General features: G+C 43.7%; 1 protein-coding gene across 2 annotated transcripts in view; it reads left to right on the forward strand.

Moving 5' to 3' along the window:
• Positions 1-23883, forward strand: part of nrp2a (neuropilin 2a) — a 68170-nt gene that overhangs the window by 26641 nt on the left and 17646 nt on the right. For both annotated transcript variants that reach the window (XM_008427472.2, XM_008427464.2), the window contains exons 4-11: positions 2707-2937; positions 4782-4937; positions 6067-6236; positions 7104-7259; positions 15243-15387; positions 16837-17012; positions 17151-17330; positions 17406-17550. In XM_008427472.2, the coding sequence (XP_008425694.1) occupies positions 2707-2937; positions 4782-4937; positions 6067-6236; positions 7104-7259; positions 15243-15387; positions 16837-17012; positions 17151-17330; positions 17406-17550 (1359 nt within the window). The remainder of the gene's footprint in view (positions 1-2706; positions 2938-4781; positions 4938-6066; positions 6237-7103; positions 7260-15242; positions 15388-16836; positions 17013-17150; positions 17331-17405; positions 17551-23883) is intronic.

Here is a 23883-nt window from a genome sequence, read left to right on the forward strand (position 1 = left end):
CGGCAGCTTGATAATAAGGACTGGTGCCTCGGAGGAATGCTCTGCCGCTGGAATGCTCGGCTAACGTGTCTGCGCTCTTTAAACGCTGCTTTTATGAATCCTGAACGTTGTTATCAAACGGAGACTGGCAGTTCTCTGAGACAGCGCAGAGCCGCCACCGCTGCGCGATGCACAACTGCTTTCCGACGTCTGACATTCCCCAGATACCTCTTCATCTTGACCTTCCCGGTCTGCTTCCCAACACAGTCAGCGATGGGAAAGAATCGCAAGAACAGGGCTGATTGCAACACCGGTTGCAGAGTGAAAAATGTTGGTAAAATCAGCAGCAGATGGGCGAAAATTTAATAATTAGTTATTTAATCACTATTAGGGAAAAATATACATGACACCTCACATTGTTTCACATTAGAACCTCAAAGTTGAACAAATTTTCCTTGGGATTTTATGTGGTGTACACAGTTGGACCATTTTTTGTTGTGAAAGTTAAGTTCAGTCAGATTCAATGGAGACTTAAATCAAGTGGATTCCAGATTGGATTTAGGTCTAGACTTTGACTAAACCATTCTAATCCATGAAACTTTGCTCTAAACCACTCTACTGTAGCTCTGGCTTTATGTTTAGTCCTTTGCAACCTCTAATGGGTTTCCCTCATCAATTACTCTGTATTTAGTGTCGTAAAATCCTTCATTATTTCTGCTATAATATATCATTTCTACTTTAATGTGCCATTGTCTTCCCATTGATTAATTGGACGATTCTTGTTTTATAATCTCTAAACTTTATCACATTTCTGTTGTGTTCTTTGGTCTTCCTGATGCTCTCTTCAGTAACATTACCGTCACAGACATTAAATTACCCAAAGATGGACTATTTTTACCAACTACATGTCACTTTAAGGCTGCTAGCTGTACTAGATTTTATTAAAGAACGTCATTGTAAATGGTTGTGAATACAGATGCGACTGTAACAAGTCCAGTGTGAAGAAGTTCAAGGGTTAGGAAGGTTTTTTCCAAAGCATTCGATTAGTTGGTTTCACAAGGCCACTAGTGCAGGGATTTCTGACTTGCAATTAACTGGGATCAAATGAAAATCCTGTCTCTAAGCAACAATATCTCATGAGGATATTTGACCCTCTGGCAGGCATAAAAATAAAAGAACATAAAGACATTCAACAAGCCAGAGCAAATTGTTTATAACCAGAGATGTAAAGATAGAAATGCTCTAGAGGAAAGACAACAGACAGAAAATAACGGTTTGTGAACGAGGGTGTGTGTGTGTGTGTGTGTGTGTGTGTGTGTGTGTGTGTGTGTGTGTGTGCGTGTGCGTGTGCGTGTGTGTGTGTGTGTGTGTGTGTGTGTGTGTGTGTGTGACATTTGTGCAAAGCTCTCTGTCAGCTTGCTGCTCTCTCCGACCCTCATTGAGGTGCTGGTCCACAAACGCTCGGCCGTGACTCGGGCTCCCCAGTGGGCCGCGGAGCAGTGGCTGATGGGTAGATGATCTGAGTCACACAGCTGCTGCCGCTCAAGGTGAGCCGCCCTGGGTGCATAAATCTGCATGGCTAATGAGGAGCAGCCGCAGAGGGCCCACTTAGAACCATTACACCAGTTTTGTGGTGTAAGAGCGTGTGCTTTTTGAAAGGGGGAAGCTGCATCCAGGAGGAGACGAGAGGCACTACAAGGAGGGAAGAGTTCAGGGTTCGTTTGTTTTCAGTGTGTGAGGAAGAGCAGGGGTCAGACGGGCTCTTTAGCCCTGCATTTAAGAGTGTCATTAGAGGGTGCTTTTTTCAGGTCATAACTAAAGGGATAAAACATGACTGAATCTTGAGCACGTCTTGAATTTACGGCTGTTTTCAGTCAGACTTATAGACAGGACTATGGAAGTAGGCTGATTTTGTGTCTGTTGAACCGTTTCTGTGTTGATTTGGACGTACAATGACTCAGCATATCCTTTGATTTCTGTATTCATAATGCAGTACACTCTAACAAAGTTCCCAGGGTCCTGGGATGAAATATTTTTCTTAACATTTAAAATTCTCTGCAGATTTCAGCAAAACTCCACGTTTATGTTTGGGATGGTGGGAAAGAAACAATTGTTTGGCATTATTCCCAAGCAACTAGATTGAATTTAGTATTTAGTGGTTGTTAAGGAAACATTGTGCACCCAAAGATGCTTTTTTTTTTCTTTTCTTATTCTCCTTAACCATCTTCCTCACAACAAGTTGTCATGTGAACGTCATGTATTGCACTTGAGAAGTTTCTATTAACCATTTAAAAGGATAGTGGCAATTTTTTCTTAAAATGTTTATTTTTTAAATATGCCTAAATTACACATCGGGTTTTTCAAAAATCTTTTCACTGTGAAATTTTGCCTCTACAATAAAATATCCAATTGTTTAAAGGCTTGAAATGCATTTTTACTAAGGGTGACAATAAATGATGCTGCACTGCTCATATCGCTCAATGCATCTGCCTCTTTAGCATTTTCTCACTGTGCATTTTCTCATCTATTTGTAATCATAAACCACCGCAGCTGCTGTATATCCCAGCTGGCTGTCAGTGACGAACGACTCTCTGAGACGCTAGTCTGCAAGTTAGATGAGATACCACGCCGTGATCGATTGCTCGTGCCTCTATTCTCTCCTAATGTTTTCTTCCTCCTTTTTTTTTTATTTATTATAATATCCTTATATCCTCTTTATCTACTTAGGGTCGGAATTCTGCTTCCGCAACTTCACCAGCCCGTCAGGCATGATCGAGTCCCCGGGCTTCCCGGACAAATACCCGCACAATCTGGAGTGCTCCTACATGATCATGGCCCCACCCCACATGGACATCACCCTGACCTTCCTCACGTTCGACCTGGAGAACGACCCCCTCATGGTGGGCGAAGGCGACTGCAAGTACGACTGGCTGGAGGTGTGGGACGGCCTTCCGCAAGGTGAGCCAAATGCAACCCCGGGGGGCGGGAGGGAGATGAATGGACGCGCGCGCACTTTGAACATTCACACTCCGTATCCACTGACTCATGCAATCCCCGTCGATCCTGTGTGTAAATTTGCATACCGGCCTTCAATTTCCTGAGCTGCCATCACTCTCTTTGATGTGAGCTGCCTTTCCTTACATTCCATTACATCCCATAGAGGAAGCGCTATTTCACAGAGGGAGCTCAAAGTGCCTCGATGCCCCTGAGGAGTAGGCCTTTCCCATGGCCCTTTTCCTTTTTCCATAATAACGCTCTTCATCACCCCCCACCCCCCTGCTCTTCCAATTCCCCTCCTTATCACCTGGCACTTCCTTCCTCCCCAGACGAGTGAGAGTGACAGCCGCGATGGGTATCAACAAGGAGGAGATGAGTGTGGAAAAAAAACGAGATCAGGGAAAAACATTTCAGGATGTAATCAAGGGGTGTTAATACATAAAACCGCAGGAAAGTAAAACGAATTAAACGCAGAGTGTTAGAGTTAGCAAAAACTCATTCTTTTGTTTTAAAATCATGATGTTGATGGGTAAAGTTAGAATTTTGACTTCTGGTTGCTGCTATGAAATTCTCAAATCAATTAGATACTTTTTGTCATAATTCTCACTTAAAAAAATGACGACTTGGACACTTCATGTCATAGTCATGCAATTGGAAGTCAAAATTATGACTTTAGAAACTCCGAAACTTAACATTTTTCCTAATTAACACTTTAAACATTGAAATTTGACCAAATATTGAATTACTGCAAAAAGCAAAAACAAACTCTTGCCAAATATTTTGGTCTAGTTTCTAGTGTAAATATCTTTGTACACTTGAAATAAAACAAAACTAACTTGCAAGTAACTTTTCAGCAAATTATAGGAGTTTGTTTTAATTTAATGCTTAAATTAAAACAAACTCCTGATAGCTCCACTGATAGAAATAATCTGTCAGTCTAACTTATTAACTTAAAACAAGCCTCTATATTTTGCTGAACCGTTACATGGAAGTTAGTTTTGTCTTATTTCAATTGTACTAAGATTATTGCACTAGACCCAAATATTTCATAAGATTTTGTGTGTTTGCTGTCATGGTCACTATTATGAAAGATAATAGTTTTTTTTTTTTTGTTAGTTTTTTTCTTAAGTGGTGAGACGTGTGTTTCTGGAATCGCCGTAAGGTCAAATGTCAGGCGCTCATGGCAGCTGAGCGAGAGGTGGCGAGAGATTCATTTCTCACCTCTTTGTCCTCCCCTCCAGAACGTAAAGCTGGGACCAAAGGATTTGCTCTAATATTATTTTCAGTCGCTAAAAAAAGGATCCAAGTGGATTTAAAATTCCAATTTAAGGGCTTTGATAGCTGAAAACAATTTATAGCATTCAAAGTTGAGAATTAGGAGCAAATTAAAGCGTAACCCAGTTCCTGGGAGCCGAGTCCTCGGGGCGGGAGACRAGACGGAAGGGTGAAAGAATTTAGTGTCTGGCTCAGGAGGGGTTGCGAGGGGCTGTCTTGAGACTATTTTAATCTCTCTGTGTTTGTGCGTGAGTGTATGTGGTGCTCATCTGCGGCTGATCCCAGTGCAGCTTGCATAAAGGCAGGGATTCCAGTTCCCCCTGCTGGGATCTGGCCGAGGCACACATGGCAGATGGAGGGATGGACAGGAAAGTAATGGGAGAGTTGGGAATGATGGGAGGAAGAGGTGGCATGCTGCGACTCATTAGTCAACACTTACCGCAGTAGAATGGCTACTGGAAAGCGTTAAAGTAAAAAAAAAAATAAATAAATAAAGTGAAGTAAAGGTTTTTAATCTGATTTTCCTCTAGCGTCTCCTCTGATTGGCCGGTACTGTGGGACAAAAATCCCCCCGGAGATCCAGTCGTCCTCTGGCCTGCTGTCCCTCTCCTTCCACACAGACATGGCCGTAGCCAAAGACGGCTTCTCCGCGCGCTACAACATCACCCACAAAGAAGTCGCCGACTGTGAGTGCGGGATAACATCTTCTGAATGTGTTTGTGCATCACATTTCTCTCTGAAGCTTTGTTTTTTTCCTCCCTCCTCTCTCTCTCTTCTTCTTACCCTCTCCTCACCTTCTCGATATTCTCAGCTTTGCCTGCTTTAATGCTATTTTAGGTTCGATGCTTTTTCAAGTTCCCTCCATAAGTGTTTTTGCTCTTTTCTCAGAAGCAGACTCATACTGTTTTCATTTAGAACATAAATTAACCCCAGTTTACCTCAGCTCACCTGCTGCTTGTCACGCGACAACCACAGAATTCAGTTCTGTCGAACGCAAGGCTTGTAGGAAGCGAGTTGAATAAGGTGCTCTGATCATTTGAAGCCAAAATTGAACACATTTTTTTAATGTATAACATTATGAGATGAAACCTAAGACCGCATGGGATCCTGAATGGAACATAGTGGTGACAGCCTCAATAGAGAATATCTAAAATATTCTAGAGAAAATGCAGAGTGAGAGACTGAAATACTTTTGTGCAAAACTATATGAGACGCAACTGGATGGCATTTGCAACGCAGCCAATCCAGGCATTTATTTTCCTTGGTGCTGATTGGCTGTGCCACCTAAAAACTGGAAATGAGGAAAACTGCAGATGCTAGCTTCTGCAAAAGCACTAAGATAATTTCTTCTGTGTGTATTAATGCATATTAAAGTATATTTTAAAGGTTATTAAAATATAAATATAAAAATAGGAGGTTATTAGAGTTTTTAAAAAGGAACAACTGTGGTAGTGAACACTAGCAAATACCAGGATTCCACTATACAAGTTTATCTTTATCTTGAGGAGGGAAAAAAACTTGTTAGATGTTAGAAACTGTTAGAAACTTGTTAGAAACTTGTAGTAATACGACTTAAATATACAACTAGAGCTACTTTTACTTCCACTTCACAGTTATGTACTACTTCGTGTTGGTCTTTCACATGGAATAGATTGAAAATATAATGAAACTGGTAGTCGTAACTTGAAAAAGTTCAAGTAGTACACACACTATTTTCTGTTTCTTTCACTAGTACTGACAAATCAAATCTTCTTCCCCCTTTTTTGCATTTATTCGCAGTTAATCGTCTCCCATTTCCTCTGCTCTCTTCACTAGCATTCCACTGTAGCAACGCGCTGGGCATGGAGTCGGGCAAGATCAGCGACGACCAAATCACGGCTTCAACCAGCTTCTACGACAACCGCTGGTTGCCACGGCAGGCCCGCCTCAACAACGATGACAACGCCTGGACGCCTTCAGAGGACAGCAACAAGGAGTACATACAGGTGTTTATTTGCAGACCCAGTTGCATTTTTCTAATGAAATCGAAGCTCAAGCACAACTTCAATAAAAATTCCAGCCATGAAGTGACCTTAAAGATCACTTTGTTGAGGATAATAAATTTGTCGTGGTGAGGAAAAGATGGAATATACAACCAGTATCTCATAAACTGCAGGACACACACACCCCTGTACACGCCTACACACACACACACACACACACACACACACACACACACACACACACACACACACACACACACACACGGGAAATGGAGGAACTGTAAACCGATGATAAGGAAGTTCTTCTGCACTTTCAATCTTTCCTGTCTCCAACACGCGCGCGTCTGCATGAGCCGAGGAGAGCAGCGCGACGGCTGTGATTGATGAAGGTGCTCTCCTGGAACGCATCCCAACACCGAGCCATTGATCTTTACCTCCCGCCTCCTTCACCTTACACACATGACAATGCACATCCATGCTCTCCTCGGTTTCCCCAGCAGTGGGGCGCAGTCTGTGACTAATTCCTGCTGCCTGTGCGACATTCACACGGCGGCAGGAACATCTCCGGTATCTATGTCAGTCGTGCTTCCTTCTAAATAGGTTTGTTTTAATAACTTACAGATTCATCTTGTTTCGTAGGATATCCATATCTTCCTTTTTCTCGGGGAAAAGGGAAATTATGTTTTGTTTACGCTTTTGCGCCTTAAAATCATCATTGGGTTTGCTTATCTGCATCTTCCGCTTAGAATCATAGCGTGACATCCAGCTTAACGGTGTCAATCTCATGTCTGTGGCGGGTGGAGCGGTTTCGCTTCCCCCACCGCCCCATAATTTGAACATTGTTCCAATAAAATTTCTTCTTTATTTCAGGTTGACCTCCACTTCCTCAAGGTATTGACTGGGATAGCAACACAGGGGGCCATATCCAAAGAGACCCAGAAGGCTTACTACGTCACCTCCTTCAAACTGGAGGTCAGCACCAACGGAGAGGACTGGATGGTGTACCGACACGGCAAGAACCACAGGGTTAGTCTTTGCTACGCGCATTTAAATTGAGCAAATTAACTTTACTGGACTGCAAGAACAATGAGGTTTCACAGTATCACAGTTGTTCAGATGAAGCAAAGATTTTTATTTTTTTGTCAAGGTGGATTAAATTGTGAGCAGTTTACCCCAAACTTTACCACCAAAATCACAAGTGTCCCACTTCATTCCCAATGACTGGCAGAAAAGTTTACTGTTATCAAGACTTAGTCTCTCTTAGACACAACTGTTTCCTGTACGTACAAGCATCTTCAGGAAACTGGACCCGGCTTGCAGCTGAAGGTCCTTTATTTACAGTACATTTATTCCGCTGCCACGGCTCATTCCTCAGTTAACAAAGGCAGCCGTGTTCTTCCAGGAGTTGCGTCAGATGATGCAGCATTCCCGATGGTGTCGTTCCCCTTCCGCGCCCGCTTGTCGACCTCAGTCGTGACCCCGGGTCATGAGGTAGAAAAAGAAGCGAAAGACGAGTAAAACAAGAACAATGAAATCCTCTGTGTGCTCTTATCTCCATTTTAGATTTGTGATCTCTCTCTCAGGGTAATGCTCACACACAAACAGACACCTGGGGTTGTGAAACCGATTGGAGTCGTGCCAGGTGTGGACTGGGACAATTTATTTGATACTGGTGTCGTTTGGTGCTTTGATGGGGGGGGCTTTATATCTTTTTTTGTTGTTTTGCATGTGATGTTCTGCATACAGCGGAGGCTGCTGTGCGACCACCTGTCTCTTGGGGGATTCCAACTCTTTCCCCTCATTCCAGGCTTAACGTCTCTGTGGATTTTAAGCAGAAAAACAGAGTGGGGAGAAGTGGGGGGATTTAATCCGCCTAGACTAACCCGTACGGACCAGGGCCCCCCTGCTCTTCTGTGCGTGACCGTGATTGGTTTGGGTGGTGCCAGTGGGGGGTATTTGATGTAGAGATTATTGAGCAAAATGTGGATTTGCCTTAAAAGTCAACATCTGTGTAATTTATTAGAGCCCCCAGATGTCCCCATTCCTTCCACAAGCCCAAGCCCACTCAGTCCACAGACACCTCCTCCCCCTCCCATTCCCATTTAAATAACCTCCGGCTGATCTTCCTGTCTGGAGATGTGCGTGCAAGTGCATATATATCAATGTATACACACAGCGCTTGCAGGTCCGTCTGTGTTTTGGTAATGTGAGTCCTCTAATCTGTTGGAGCAAAGGGAAAAAAAACAAAAAAAGACTCATTGAGACACGGATTCAGACAGATGCATCATTTGCAGGCTTTTGGGATGGATATCGCAGGCATTATGAAAATCGTTTTCAGTCTTTTGAATGCACACAGGGGCGGCATGACTCAAAGAGATCAATGGAAGTTAGCAAATTTTTAAAGTGCGGTTTGTAAAAGGGAACTTAGGGGTGACTCGGCAGCAGTCAAAACTAATTCCGTGTTGCTCCGAGCTGAAACCAGGAAGTCCCGCTCCTCTTGCCCTGCCTCATTGCATAACCTCCATAAAATGTGAACCACACCATCTGCTTTTGATTCAAACAAAGAAATGATGACAGTTTGAAGATGGACCCCATGCATGAGAGCATTGGTCACGTTAGGATTTAAAACCACAAGCGTTTATTCAGGATCCATGCCCGAGTACGGCGAACCTTGAACAGCGAGGCCTGTTTAAGGTCATGCTTTAGGATTAATTAGAATCAGGCTTTGACTAAGCCACTCATCTTCATTTTTTGTTGCTTTTTTTTTTACCTTTCAGATGTGAACTTGCTGTTGTGGTTTTTTGCCCCTTCATCTACGTTTGATGTGTTTTCTGTACTTTAGGTAGTCAGACAGCTCTTGTTTAAGTGATTTATTGATTTTATTCATGTCTGCGAGTCACCAGTCTTGAGTGTGGTGACTATTGAAATTGACCCCAAATAATGTTGTTAATCATGGCTAACTCATGATTTAAACAAAGGAGCAGCTATATTTTCACAACTTCTCACCACTGAATTAAATCGTCATTAGAAAACGGTTTTTTATTGCATCCACTTTGGTTATCTTTGACACAGATGTTTGATTTGATCAAACGGATATCTACGTGCTAAGAGCATTGCTTTAGCATGTTTTAAAAAAAGATTTCTTGAAAGAGGCCAACTTTTTACATCTTAATAAATGGATATATTCAACAAATCAAACTCGAAAGGGATGTTTAGCCATAATTTGGAGACCGGATTTACAGTTTAATATTAAAACCGGAGAGTACGCTCCACTCCTTGTTGGTCAGGGGCTCCGCCGTTCCCCACGGGCCGCGGCTGAATCTTCCGTGACCACTAATCCACCCGTCGTGCTGCTCAAGCCCCCCTGTTAGCCGGTCCTAAGCCCCCCAAAGAGCCTTAAGTGGTTGAAGCTCAGTTCTCGTCGGGGGGTCTTGTAATGACTGGGCTTTGGTTCTTCTAATTGTCATTTAACAGTGAGCTTAATGCTATAGCAGCTTATGAATTGCACGTGCGCCATATCTGCACACCAGATAAGAGATTACTATTATTAATAGGAGCGGCTTTCCAGTCTTCACCCTCCTGCGTTTGTCAGGAAAAGGGAGCTTTTTTATTGTCAAGACAGGAAGTTATGAAAACTACAGTAAGAGAACAAGGATTGGGTGCCTCTGGAGCCGCACCCACAATAAGCTTTTGTGGGGTTTTTTGTCGTTCCTTTTCACCATTTTTCTGCATGCCAACCCTATCTCAGTTTAAAGTGCATGTGACTCGTTACATCAAAGTCGCACGGCTCACATATGCACCTCATTACTTGATGAGATGCTAACTCGCTCGGGAGCTTCATTTCTCACCAACCTGCACGTACTGTAAGACACGAGCGTGCAGTCATCTTACCCCCCCATCTCTCTCTTCCTCGCTTTCCGACACAGACACACGAGCGTGCCCACACTAATTAACATGAAAAACACACACTGTCATCTGTCAGCGTCTGTGAGGGAAGGTCCCAGCAGCTTCTGGTGCTAAACAAGCTTTGTGTTGCTGAAAAGTGTCGTGAGGTTGTGCTAAATTTGTCACACACATCAAGTAACCCTGAGCGAGGCGATGGGGGCGGGGGGGAAAAAAAAACCAGCCCACACAGCATTTCAGCCTGCTCATCCAATCACGGTGTGCTGTGAACCCACAGAACCAAACAAACACACACGCTTTGTTTGCATGCTCATGCATAATACAACAATCATAATCAAATTTGCATTGGCACGCAGGTGGAGTTAGTGACAGTTGGTAACATCTGCAGCAAGGCTTGACCAAAAAGACGGCTGTCAAACCTTCATGCACACTAAAAAAATCCTCAGTTTTCGGCCATATTAGGTGGTTTGGAAGACCTGAACACATCATGGCACCTGGCAAACACGGCAGTGGTGGGATCATGCTGTGGGGACGCTAGAAAAGACTTAAGATAGATCGAACTTTAACCAAACAGCCAGAGCTAGGCTGGAATGTTTCCGATCAAAATTAAATGCATGCCCCCCCTTTTCTAAATCTATTTTTTGTCTAAACTTTATTGTTACTTTCCACTTAGGCTCAACTTTTTGCTGCTCTACCACATAGAATCCAGTTTCAGTCAGCCAGAACTGGTTCAATATAGTCGCCATCTTTATGGAGAAGAACCGAGGGGAGAATCAGAGGGACGGGATGTGTAATCATTGGATTAAAATACTGTAGGAGTAGAAAAAAAAACGCTGAAAGACTAATGTCTTGTGCTGAGCTTCTCATATCTCCCACTGATGTTAGCTTGAAGGAAAACACGATGATGTGCAGAAAACAAAACAACTAAATCGAGACGCGATCCAACTAATCCCTTATTTTAAAACATCTGCTTGCTTACGTTACCTGGAAGGTTGATTCTGGGAAATGGACACTCCTTTCTTGGTGACCTCCTTCTCAGAAGGGGTTATCAATACTTAAACACTCCTGATGCACAAACAAGTCTGACCCCACCACTTACTGCCGCCGCCACGGCTGTGTGTGTAATGGGGAGGGGGGGTGGAGTCTTCGTTATAATTTCATGACCCTCTACGCGATGAGACACAACACGACAGCATCAATTATTTAGCCTACCTCGGTGGCAGGTCACGTGAGGGGCGGAGATCCTGGAGACGCGGCGTTGTTGTCTGGCAGATTACCGTCCCGCCTCCCCTCCTCCTCACCGCTACACATACAAACAGATGGATGATTCTGCACCGTACTCTTGTTTTGCCACCAGCAGCATTTCATTCCCACTCAGTCAAAAAGTGGTCATGCCTATCAACAGTCAATGAGCAACCATCTGCTTCCTGGTGCCATTAACCTTTGACCTTAAAGTGGAGTCCAACGAGCGACCTCTCAGGTGTCCCGACAATGGAGGGGAGGAAGTGGATTGGACACAGGAGATTTGGAGATTATGTGGAAGAATGTTCTCCCACTCCTCTCTGTAGAAGCTCCACACAGTTGTCAGTTGTGAACTCTGACCCTGAAAGCTCCAACATGCTTCATGAGAAGTGACAAAAACGTTTCTCAGTGGCGTAGGCGTGCGACGAAAACGGCGTCATTTTGTTCGCAAGTCGAACTATTTCGCACTGAGCTTTGTGCAAAGTGTTGTGTGATTGGTCAGAAGTTTACTGCCTCAGATAGCATCTTTGATATTTCTCTTTAGCTACTCTGCTTCTCCAGCAGGAGACATTAATGCTTTTTTGTACAATGTCTATCTGATGATATTATGATGTATAATTGTCACTGCTAATCCACCTCATTTGCTTTTGCCACTCCTCTTTAAATTTCTGTGTATTAGGTCTTTGGTATAGACGGATCTTGACAGATTCACCCCTGTCTCCAACAATAAATAACAGCTTAGAAACTGTTTTGTAACTTTTTCCTGGGTGATATGTTTATGTTTTCTTGGATTTCTTTGGTTTGGAGATGGTGTGTTGCTTTTTGAGCTCTTTTATCCTACTTCGTGCTGTTAGATAGGTTCTATGTAAGTGACTTCTTCATTCTTAAGGTTTGTCATTAATCAAAACTATCAAATTTGTCTTTATCTAGTAAAGTTGAACAAAAAATATGTAAGTTTATTACAGCTCGAAAGCTTTTTTCACCTCGATAAATGTATTCAATACTTGATGCAGGAAAGGTTTGTCGCCTTATTAAATGCGTTTGATCTAAAATGCTAAAGTGTGACAAAATACCAAAAAAATAGAAGTAAAAGAACTGTGACTCTCTACTCTAGTTTACATTCAGGAAAAAAAAAGATGAGCCTTTTTAGAGCGGGTTCTTATGGAACAACCTGTTCTCTCTGTGAATAACAGAGTTTTTGGACACATTCCCAGCTTTAGTCCAAAGACGAAAACAAAGGAAAAAGCAGCCAGCTACACTGTAATGCACAGGCTTATTGGAGAAGCTTTGCCTATTTTTAGCTATCATGATTCCAGTCATCTGATTGGACTCTCCAGTACTTGATTTTAGCTGTTTTCCCGGTAAATCGCTTCAGAATTGAGGAAGTTCCTCCGAATTTTGGTTGTAGCTCCTTATCATGAGATAAATACTTGAAAAGGACATTTCCTGTTTCAATGATGAATCTGTTGTTGCTCCTCAGCTCAGCTCCTGTTTCACATTCCTCTACTCATCTCCCTCCAACTTCTACACTGTGCCCTCCACTCAACCTTTTCTTTTCTTTTTTTTTTCTACCCACTTCATCTGGTTTCAGCTTTTCTTCTGTGGGCATCCGTACCTCCCTGCAGTGTTTTCTTTTTTTTTTTTTGTTTTCTCATCCTGTCTGCCTTTGTTTCGGGTTATCCGAGAGTGGGAGAGACGGTGGACAGCTGATCTTTCGTCACACTCCTGTCTCTTTGTGAGCGTGCGTAGGAGTTTACATAACCCCCCATAAGAGCCCGCATCGGCTCTTGTGCCTCTTAGGTAAACACAGCAGCTGCCTATCCCTCCATCCAGCAGCAGATTCAGCGCCGATAGCCCTGTTATCTGTTCAAACACTCACACTGCTTTGTATTACCAGTGTCAGCTGCACTTGATTAAATCAGGCCATGCCCAAAATCAAATAAAACCCCCTTGAGTAGGATTTTGAAGGGGCAACATTCAGACGGTGTGTTGGAAAGTGAGGGAATTTTGCTCAAACCTTTTAGTCATGGTAGGACCAAAATCTTTAATATACTTCATAAGGATTTTATGTGAAATATCACATTCCCATTTATGCTGCTAAAATGACCAGAATTGTTGTAAAGCTGGTCAGCAGCTGTTTAAATTTGCTGTGTTAATGTGATAAAATGTTCAAGATTAAATATACTGTCATCACTATGGGTTGCTTGTCCTACAGTGCATTTTTTAATTAGAAATCATATGGAAGCGCCATTAACACAAGAAAAAGTATATATAAACATATTTGTTCACCCATCCAAAATATTGAATTCGGGTGTTAAAATCTAATATTTATGAAAGCTCTCAGGAGATTCTTGATGTTTGTGAAAACTATTTTTTTTGGATGCATCTTCCTGCTCCAACACGCCCAGCACAAAGAAACATCCATAAGGGTGTTGAATAACTTGACCAGTCTGACTTCAACCCGCTAGCATGTCTATATGGTATGAATAAAAGCCAGGAATTATCATCCAACATCAGTGTCCGACCTCGGATTTGAACCTCTGGAAGAATTCTCATAAATATGCCTTTGGTAAAGATKWTYYTAAAAAAAAAAAAAAAAAAAAAAAAAARAGTAAATGGTGTGATAGGGTGGGCTGACATCCCATGGGTTGAGAATCAGATATTACTCAACTTTATTTGTGAAGATGGGAGAATACTTTTGCTAATATAGTGCATTTACTTTGAGTTTCCAAACTGTGGGAGACTGTTTGCGTTTGATCATGTTGTTCTCAGATTAAAGTAAAAGAAAAATCATGTAGGAAGCTTTTTTTTAAAGGATGATGCCTTTAATCTTTAATTCAGCCGCTTGTAGCTGTTGTCCCTCTCATCTCTTTCTTATTGTGCGTCGAGGCTGCGACACAGTGCGTTTTGATGCTATATTAACAGCCGCCACGGTCAGCCACAGACAGATAGAGAGTGAATGACACTTAACAGTCACTCAGTCGGTTAAAAGGCTCTTCCTCTGCTTATCTGAGTGTGTAGGGTGGATGTGTGTGTGTGGGTGTGTGTGTGTGTGTGCGTGTGTGAGTGAGTTCCTGTGGTTTTTCCTGTGTGGTTTCAGTTAGTAGCTGCCAACAAAAGGATGAGGCGAGGAAGGAGGAGGTGTGAACAGACATCAACTGTGCGGTCTGGAAGGAAAAAGGTTCGAGAAATGAATGAGAGAACAAAGAAGTGGGGAGAGGATTTGGAAAGGGAAGTGAAAAAAAAGGGAAGTTATTCACAAATATGAGCTGGGAATTCTAATTTCCAACATCGCAGTCAAATCCCAGGTCACTTTTCCACCCAAAACAGGAAGAAACCCGGTCACCGTGGTTACATCGTCCCTCTGAACTGGCTGCAGGACGGAAGGGAGTGTTCAAGGAGAAAACGCTGAACGTTGATGATTTTAGTTGGACGTCTCAGGAAGTGGATTTCACTGACATCCTGCCCACCTGGAGAGACTTCCTGCGTTCGTCCGTGTCAGGTCACGTCTCCCGTGGGTTTCCTGCGCCCACCAACGTGTTGAGTTGGCAGCGTCTGCATGCGTGTAGGCATGGAGGTGAAAAAGAGAGGGGGGAAGAAAAAAAAAATATATATATATTAAGTGGGCTTTCCCAGCCTCCCGGCTCTGAACCCCTGACCTGGGAACACATCGACAGCTGGGATGCTGACACCGGATCCGTGTTTGGGTTGTCTCCGCTTTGTCCGGCCTGCCACTGTGCGTGTGAAGCCGAGCGAAACTGCGCACAGCGGGAGAGTGTCGAAGCAAGAGATGCGCATGTGTGTGTTTGCCGTCTCCCCTCTGACGCTGTGTTTTGTCCTTGCTCTTTTTTTCCTTTTCCACAGATCTTCCACGCCAACACAGACCCGGCCGAGGTGGTCCTGAACCGCGTCCCTCAGCCGGTTTTGGCCCGCTTCGTCCGGATCCGGCCTCAGACTTGGAAGAATGGAATTGCGCTGAGATTTGAGCTCCACGGATGCCAGATCACAGGTTAACTTCCTGACAGATCTTCCTTCACAAGACTATGTTCTATCACATCGCTATGTTTTTATGATGAAGAGTTGCAAACTGTAAACTGTAGTGATAATTTTTATTTACATGTTAGTAGTAGTAGTAGTAGTAGTAGTAGTAATAATAGCCCTATTTCAGTAATTTTGTGGAAAAACCTGATATTCAGACTTTTTTCTGCCTCCCACTGCTTAATGCTTTTCCAGTAAGAACAACTGTCTGGTACATCATGCAAAGTTTATTCAAAAAAAGTTAAAAAAGAAATAGGATCTAACGTGTACATTTAGACTCATGCATATTCCCAGCGCCGTCTTTTGAGTATACCGAGCCTTAGGCTAATGAAAGAAAGCGCTCTCTGTTGTTCCATCAGGAGGTACCACCATGTGTCGCTTTAATCTTCCGATGCCCCTCCACTTCTTCTCCATGCTCGCGTTCTGTCTCCAGCCTCCCCTCCCTCTTTAAGGAAAATCTCCCATGGTTTCCAAACTCTTTTTGAAGCTTCCTCTTTGCTCCGCGTGCTCCTCCGGATCGAGAAACGAGTACTGCTCAATCATTCATGGCTCTCTGTTCGCTCTTACATCAGAAACCGTGATTCAGTTCAGCCTCAACAGCTGCTATTGAAACAGCTATTAGCTCCTACAGCATCGGTGCAACCTGCCGCATAGAGGCGGCTTCTAAATGTAGGGCGGCGACCTCAAAGGAAGGTATGCGCCGTTCAGGAGCGTGCACATGTATATCTGCTCGTCCTGGGCGATTTATCCATTATTTACGTGACTCTGCGTTTGCGGTGACATAACAGCATGAAAGTTTGATTTGTGTTCCCTTAAACCGTCAGCACAACTAACATCTCCCCCGTGCTCCCATCCTCCCACCAGTTCCCTCTTTCTCTCTGCGTCTTTGTTCCTCTTCTTCAAGCTCTCCAAAGCCCCTCCATGCCGTTCCGGCGCCACCGCTTTCCTCCTGTTTTTCTCTGCAGATGTCTCATCTCTGCATTTCTTCCTAGTCACTTGTGCTTTCCCCCCACCATCTCTTCCTCCTATCTTTATCAATTTTGCCTTTACCTTCGCCTAATCCTTCATTTCCTCCTCACGTATATTCCCCATGCCAGTCACTTGCACAGCTATGAGTTTCATTTCCGGTATAGTGACAGAAACGTCGCAGTGAATGACATTAAAAGATGCTTAAATATCAGTGTGAGACATGAATTGCATGAATGCAAAGCAGCGGCGGAGTTAATACGAGCCTTTATCTCACTAATGGGAGTCTAACTGCACACTTAGAGTCCAGCCAGAACCTCTGCTTCTCCTATTTCCTCCGATCTGAAATCCTAAAGCTCAGCTGTCAGGAGTGTAATCTTTAACCGCTCCCTGGTGGGAATATGCGTAGCGGCGCTTTAACTCCTCTCTTGCTTCCTTCTGCCTTCCGCTCCAGGCGCTCCATGCTCGGACCTGCAGGGCTTGATGTCCGGCCTGCTCCCTGATGCCCAGATCTCGGTGTCGTCCAGCAGGGACATGATGTGGAATCCCAGCACGGCTCGGCTTGTGGCAAGTCGCTCAGGCTGGTTCCCCGCGCCTACGCAGCCTCTGGCTGGAGAGGAGTGGCTCCAGGTATGAGCTTATGTCAGGGTCCTAGTTACTGTGCATTTGGACTGATGGACTTTTAAAAACAACCCTTGTTTATACATATGCCACAATTTATTTTGTCCACATGAGAGTTCGATTGTACATTCATTCTCATTCATCCAGGTGGACCTCGGTGTTCCCAAGACCGTCCGTGGCGTCATTACCCAGGGAGCGCGGGGAGGAGACCCAGGAACTGGACCTGCCACAGACAACCGCGCGTTTGTCAGGAAGTACAAAGTCGCACACAGCCTGAACGGAAAAGACTGGAACTTCATCATGGATGTAAAGACCAGCCAGCCTAAGGTGGGTGAAGCTAATGAAAGATCATCCTCTGAGGTGCCCATTTGCATGTGAGCTCAGCGATAATGTCTTGTGCAGTTGTTTGAGGGGAACACGCAGTACGACACTCCGGAGCTGCGTCATTTTGAGGAGACGGTGGCGCAGTACATCAGGCTTTATCCAGAGAGGTGGTCCCCGGGAGGGATCGGGATGAGAGTGGAGATCCTTGGGTGCGACCTTCCAGGTAGGATGTCTTTCTGCTTTTTGTCCCCYCCACCCACCCATCATATCCTGCCTACAGGATTCAGTCGCAAATTATTTGCTGAATTGAAATGATCCAGGCAGGAATGAATGGACCTTGAGGAAGGTGGCTCACATTAGATATGCATGAGTCATTAGAGGCTGCCTGAGGTGAGGAGAGGCAGTATTCAGATTTTTTTTTTTTTTTATCGTTTCACCTGAAGGAGAGTTGAGTTCCTCTCCAAGTGCAATACTCAGCAGGGATCTGTACAAGGTTTGGTTTACAGGAATGCTTCTCCAGCAAGTGAGAGCGCCGGTTTGTTCACTTTCCAGCATGGTCTGTTGGCCAGATGTGATCTTTGTGCTCCATCAGAGACAAACACACTCTCACTGACATACACGCACATACGCACGTGCGCACACACACGCACACACAACCCCACACACACACAAACACACACACGGTCTGTTACTGTTTACTACTCCCTCTGCTGCGCCTGAACAGGCGGCCGTGTAGCTCGACACGCACAGGGCCGGACACATGTTTACCAAACAACCCGCCGAACAAGAACCGGGTCCATATGTGTTGATTGGAATTGAAGGTGCTTTTCATCATTAGGTCTGTTTGKAGCTTTCCATTTCCTTTATCTGTTTAGGCAACGAAGATTTATCACCACGCAAAGATGCCTGATTAGTTTCCTCCAAGAACTTCTGCACTAATCCTGCTGTGGCTTGAATTTTTTCACACGTTATCATTATCTTCTATGTGTTTTATCTGTATTGTATGTGACAGGCCGTAGCAGACGTGTGAAAGTACGTGCTCTGGTTAGATGTGGCCAAAATTAAACTTTTCGACGTGTGTCCTATATTGTTTGTGTTTGGGAAAATTAATAAGGTTTGTTGTGCTGAACTCTGCAATATGGCAGCAACGTATGCAAAAAAAACAACAAAAAAAACTTCACAGTCTGACATGACCGATCTATTTTAATGCTATTCAGCGGAAAAAATAGAAAATAGGCAGTGGGTTCCAGGGTTCCATCCGTGTCCGATCCTTTCTCTAATTTACAATTATGTGCTACTTTGTGTTGGTTTAGCTCATAAAACCCTAATAAACTACATTAAGATTTATGGTTGTGACTGCGATGAATCCTGCAAGGCACTGTACCTCCATGGAGCTCCTGAAGTCTTGCGAAACACAGGACACAATATGTTTTACATTAACCGCTGACTGACGAGTGGAGCAAACACCGGGCCAGAGCGCATTAAACCAACAAACGGGAACCAGAAAGATGGAGGCGAAATGAAATGAACATTTTGATACAGAGGTTTAAATTCACGAGAGAGGCTTTTGGCAAAATGTGGCACGCAGAAACTTTGCTAACAGTCGCACATTGTTCTCACACCACCACCACCGACCAACTCAGCTGGGATAACGGGCTGCTGCTGACATCCTGTGAATCATTCAGTTCAGACCGCTCAGTGATGTCTTCACTCTACTTATTTATATGGTTCAGGCTGATGAAACAAACAGATTTCTCCCCCCATGCATGTTTTAGCATATCAGCAGCTACAACCAGTCAGGCAGGATGAGCTGCCTCTCCCTCGTCTCTGCACATGGTTTCAGTTCTTTCCTTTCCCAGCCTGGGGCCCGGTGCGTGGGTCCGTAAATGTTTTTGTTCTCTTTTGGTTTCCATGCCTCGCCTGTTTCCCTCTCCTTCGCCTCATTCTCCTGTTGCTCATCATTGCGCGCACCTTTTTTTTTTTTTTTTTTACCATATTCCCGCACTGCTGCCTCATACAGTGTTTCTGCTATACCAGTAGTTTTTTTTTGTTGTTGTTGTTTGCATACTCCTTGAATTAAAAATTTATACCTTCAGGAGTGGAATCCGTGCAGATCTGTAAAGAATGTAGGTGGATAATCTCCATGCTTTATCCAGAATCGGAGACCTCACACACTCATGTACACACCTATAATTTAAACCTCCGGTGCCTCAATTCGTGCTTCTGTTTGTTGTTAAAATCCCAGTAAATACAGCAAAGCTCAAGGAGCTAGGAAAGTTTCCTTTAATTAGTATTTATGTGATGAGGCCCAAAACATTTCAGAAAACGCAATAAAACTAAAAGCATAAGATTCAGGTCCGCCTTTTTGTCTCCATGTTACTTCAGAGAATGAAACAACAGATTTACTTCATCACATCAGAAGAGAGACTTAAAGGCACTCAAGGAAACCCTAAAGCTTATAAGAAAAGAGGAAAATAAGGCTTCATGTCTATTTGGTGGGACTATTTGGAGTAAAAAAAGCAAGCAGGAAAAGATTTGGATTCCATGACTTCCAAGACTTGGTTCCATGCAACATAATCAGCGAATCAGGATTTCCATGACGACGAGACGTCACACCAGGAGGAAGATGTGGTCAGTATGCTCCATTTTGACCTGCTGACCAATGAGAAGCAGGGAACAAGAAGTTTGTTGTCAAAATAAGTACAGAGAGATGGGGTATTTTTCGTTTCTTTTAGCAAAGCACTAATCTTACTTGCTAATTTTTAAAAAACCAAACCCTGAAGGAAAACGTTACTTCAAAACTGATTTAATTCCTTGTTTACATCAAATAGACATGTTCATTTGAGAGAATATTGATCCTATTTCCAGTTACTAAAAATTAACCTGACCCTTTTTACTTCCTGCCAGGTAAAGTGTTTTTCTTTCTCAAAACGAGGGACTTAACCTTTTGAGAATGACTGGTTTAGAGTAAGCAGTGGTTTAGTCGTAGGATGTACTTCTGAAGTGACAGAAACACAAGAATGCACTGTACTAAAACGTGCGGGGATAATCCACTAAGGCTCACCCCTACTTCTTTTTCCCATTTCGTTCCTCTGGGACAGGAATGTGTGTCCATTTATCAGCGTGTGACTGCGCCTGGGAGTACCAGGGAGAGATTTACAGAAAGGCTTTCTACATAATTGAGGATTTTTTCGCCCTCCCCCCCCTTCCTCCTGTCTCTGACATATTGCTGAGTCAGATTCTTTAGGAGTGAGCTATGTCTTTCATTGCTGGACCGCGCCGCCTCCCTGTGAGTGAGAGAGAAAGAAAAGGTTTAGGTGTGAAAGCGGAGAGAAATCTTGGCATGCTTGCTCGCATGACTTTCCGCTATCTGTGTCAGCTGCTCCCAAGAGTTCAGAGCCTTGACCTGCAGCATGATGGCGACTTGCATCACCACCTGCAGCTGCAGACGTGTTATATCAGCCAGCGCTCTGCCGCAGAGGGACTTTTCCCGCATTATTAGGCCTCTCCACCGCGGCGCACTCGGACACATTGAGCACAGTGCTCGAGGCGAGGGAGGCAGGTCGCATACGTTATCACACATTCTTGTCTTTCTCCCATGCGCACGAATGCACAAGTCAGTCGCTTTGGCCTCGACGCTGCTGTCACACCCCGGAAAGGTCAGCCCATTTACACCGTGACAGGGCCTGACCTTTGAAAGCACCGAGTTCTTGGGAATCTTAATGGACTCAACCAAGAGTGCATGCGTGTGTGTGTGKTTGCATTCGGCTGTGCACACAGGTAACACAGGTGTTGGCTCTTGGTTTATTTTAACACCTTGTCCTGAGATTGAACTCAAAGGTCAAAGTGGAATAAAAAGGCACACAGGCGACGGAGAGATGCTTGTTGGGAAGAGGAGCTGCTTTTCCTTGCCTTTACCTTCCCGGCAGTGATAAGCGTCTCATTAGGTGGAAAATGACTGGCATAAAGGACATGACATTAACGCTGGGTTAATGTCAGAAGCCGTCGCCAGCTGTGGACGACCCCTTTCATGTGTGCCATTTCTCCAGCTGGGGCGACGTTCCACTCGTTTTCCAAGCCTATCGGTTGTCTATCACATCGTGTTTGCTTTCCGCAGTCGCAAGGAGAGATGAAAAATTCCCAGCAGGACCCTGGAGTAGCGGCACTAACGGGCATTCGGAGCGGTAAATTTTCGTGACTCCGCTTCATGTCGTTCCGTGCGCCGGTTTTCCCTTTGAAAGCGTCTCGCATGAGCTCATTGGGCGTCCACGCCTCGGAATTGTTCGGGCCGTCTTAAGTGAGACAAAGGAAAGCCAACAAAGGAGTATGAAATGTGATATGCTGAAGAATCCGCTCTGACAGTGTGGTCGAAACATGTTTCTGCTTTTGCGAAAGCGATGCTTGAAAACAGTGCGAATATGTTTGTAATCGTTTCGTGCTGCAGATATTGGAGGAGAAAAGCGCTTACACAGTTTGCTCACATGATAAATGTGAAGCTTTGTTTGAGACCTGACCCAAACTTCTGTGTAATGGCACCAAGGTTGACCCATCTGCTCCTAATAACACTCCCCACTTCACATTCCAGCTGCAGCCTGCTCCACATGTGTTTGCGTACATATCTCAGGTTTTTTTGGGGGGGTTTTATGCACAAACTGTGCCTTTTTATGACTTGACGGCTAAAAATCAAAGATGTTTTTTTGACTGGATGCCATTGGAAAATAATTATCTGACAATGCTTTAAAATGTCTTTAACACCAGGTACAGTGCAGGGAAAAACTATTTCTTGTGTTTTTACTTTTGTTGTCACACTTAATTGATTCTGATTTTCTTAGTACATTCAGTATCAGATGAAAATAACCTTAGCCAAAAAAAAAAAAACTGTTTTCAATTTCATTCATTCAGGAAAAAAACCCATCTGAACCAACCTGGCCCTATGTAAGAGCATGAATTGTCTGTGATTTAAAGAGTTTGTTTGTTCAATTGCGAATTGTGTCATTGTTGCAAGGCATTACTTTAAAACAACTTGCCTAGCAACAAGGAGGCTAACAGTTCCCAAAAGCAACAAATTAAATTTAAGAAAAGTTGGAAAGCAAAGTTGTTGACATTTATAAGCTTTAGGGCTTCAGAAAATCACTGAGTCATTATTCATAAACTGAGAAATCATGGAACAATGGTGACTCTTCAAACAACCACGATTACTTCAAAAGTGCACCAATGAATCATCTAGGAGGTCATCAAAGAACATTTCATCGCTGCAGAACTCTGTTCGATTAAGGGCCATCTTCATGAGGCCACTAAAAGACACTATTAGGGGAGAAAATGACAAACAATTCTGCTAAAAGAAAGAGTGAGTTGAAATCATTCCATAACAATAGAAGCACCTAGGTTTATTGTTAGGTGGCCATTTTTCCTTAAGGAATGAAATAGCTTCTTCTGATCAAGTTATCTTTGTCTGAAACATTTAAGATATTAAAAGTATTAAGTAAAAAAATAAAAAATGAAACTGTGACCTCATAGTGAGAACAACATACGCTTTCCCGAAGCAGCAAAACACTGTGAAATCCACACCTCTGATCACAATATACACTCACTATTCATAATACAAATAAACAGAAACCAACACATAGGTGAGCATGAGGCATCAACAATATGGTCCCCATATTACATATTTTTACTGTTGCAGATGCGTCTAATGCATGAAAGAAGCATCACACTTACTTCAAAAGCATGACAGGACATGATGTCCGTCTTCATTTCCTAGACCCACATGGTTTTCAATATGCCAGCATAGGTGGCAAGGCAGGAAACGGCTTCACAGGAGCTTTACATTTCTCTGTTCCTGCCGGAGTTTTTTTGTCCAAATGCATAGAAGTTATGAAAATAAAAGACTTGCTCACATACACACACACACACACCCACACGCCCGCACGCACACACATACACACACACACACACACATCTGAAGGCATCTGTTTATATATGTGCGTGCTGGAGCCATGCTGACAGCCAGAGATTGGTCTCAGAGTGTGATCATCCCATCCAAGGTCGAGGGGAGTTAGTTAGACACATCTATCCATCAGCTTTAGTGTCAGACATGTGTGTCTGCGTGTGCATGCGCTTTTTGGCCAGTATGCGTCTTAGACGGATACCAACATCTAAGCTCGTAGACAAAACATGACAGGGGGCCTCTTGGGTGTTTGAGGGACTTTCTGTCCTTTCATGCTTCTGGCAGGAGACAAAGGCATGAGCAGTTTTCAGTTTAGGCTCTAAGTTAAAGCAGTTCCTAAAATGACTGTTTAGAGCTGCTTTAAAGCAGATATTTACAGCACTTTAAACTGAAACAGTGTTTTAAACTGTTTGGTTACTGCTCTGACTGTAAACATAGGCATGTTTTGGTGATTGCCTGTTTTTCTGTTGCAAATTCCAAACTTCTGAGCATCAACATCCATCTGTATGTTCTCTTATCTTTACCATTTTGAAGAGTTCATGCGATAAATTGGCCTTTGTGTCACCATGCAAACTGATAGTGATAGCATTGTTACTATGTTTTATTGCT

The sequence above is a fragment of the Poecilia reticulata genome, linkage group LG2, assembly GCF_000633615.1.
Source record: "Poecilia reticulata strain Guanapo linkage group LG2, Guppy_female_1.0+MT, whole genome shotgun sequence".
Lineage (NCBI taxonomy): Eukaryota > Metazoa > Chordata > Actinopteri > Cyprinodontiformes > Poeciliidae > Poecilia > Poecilia reticulata.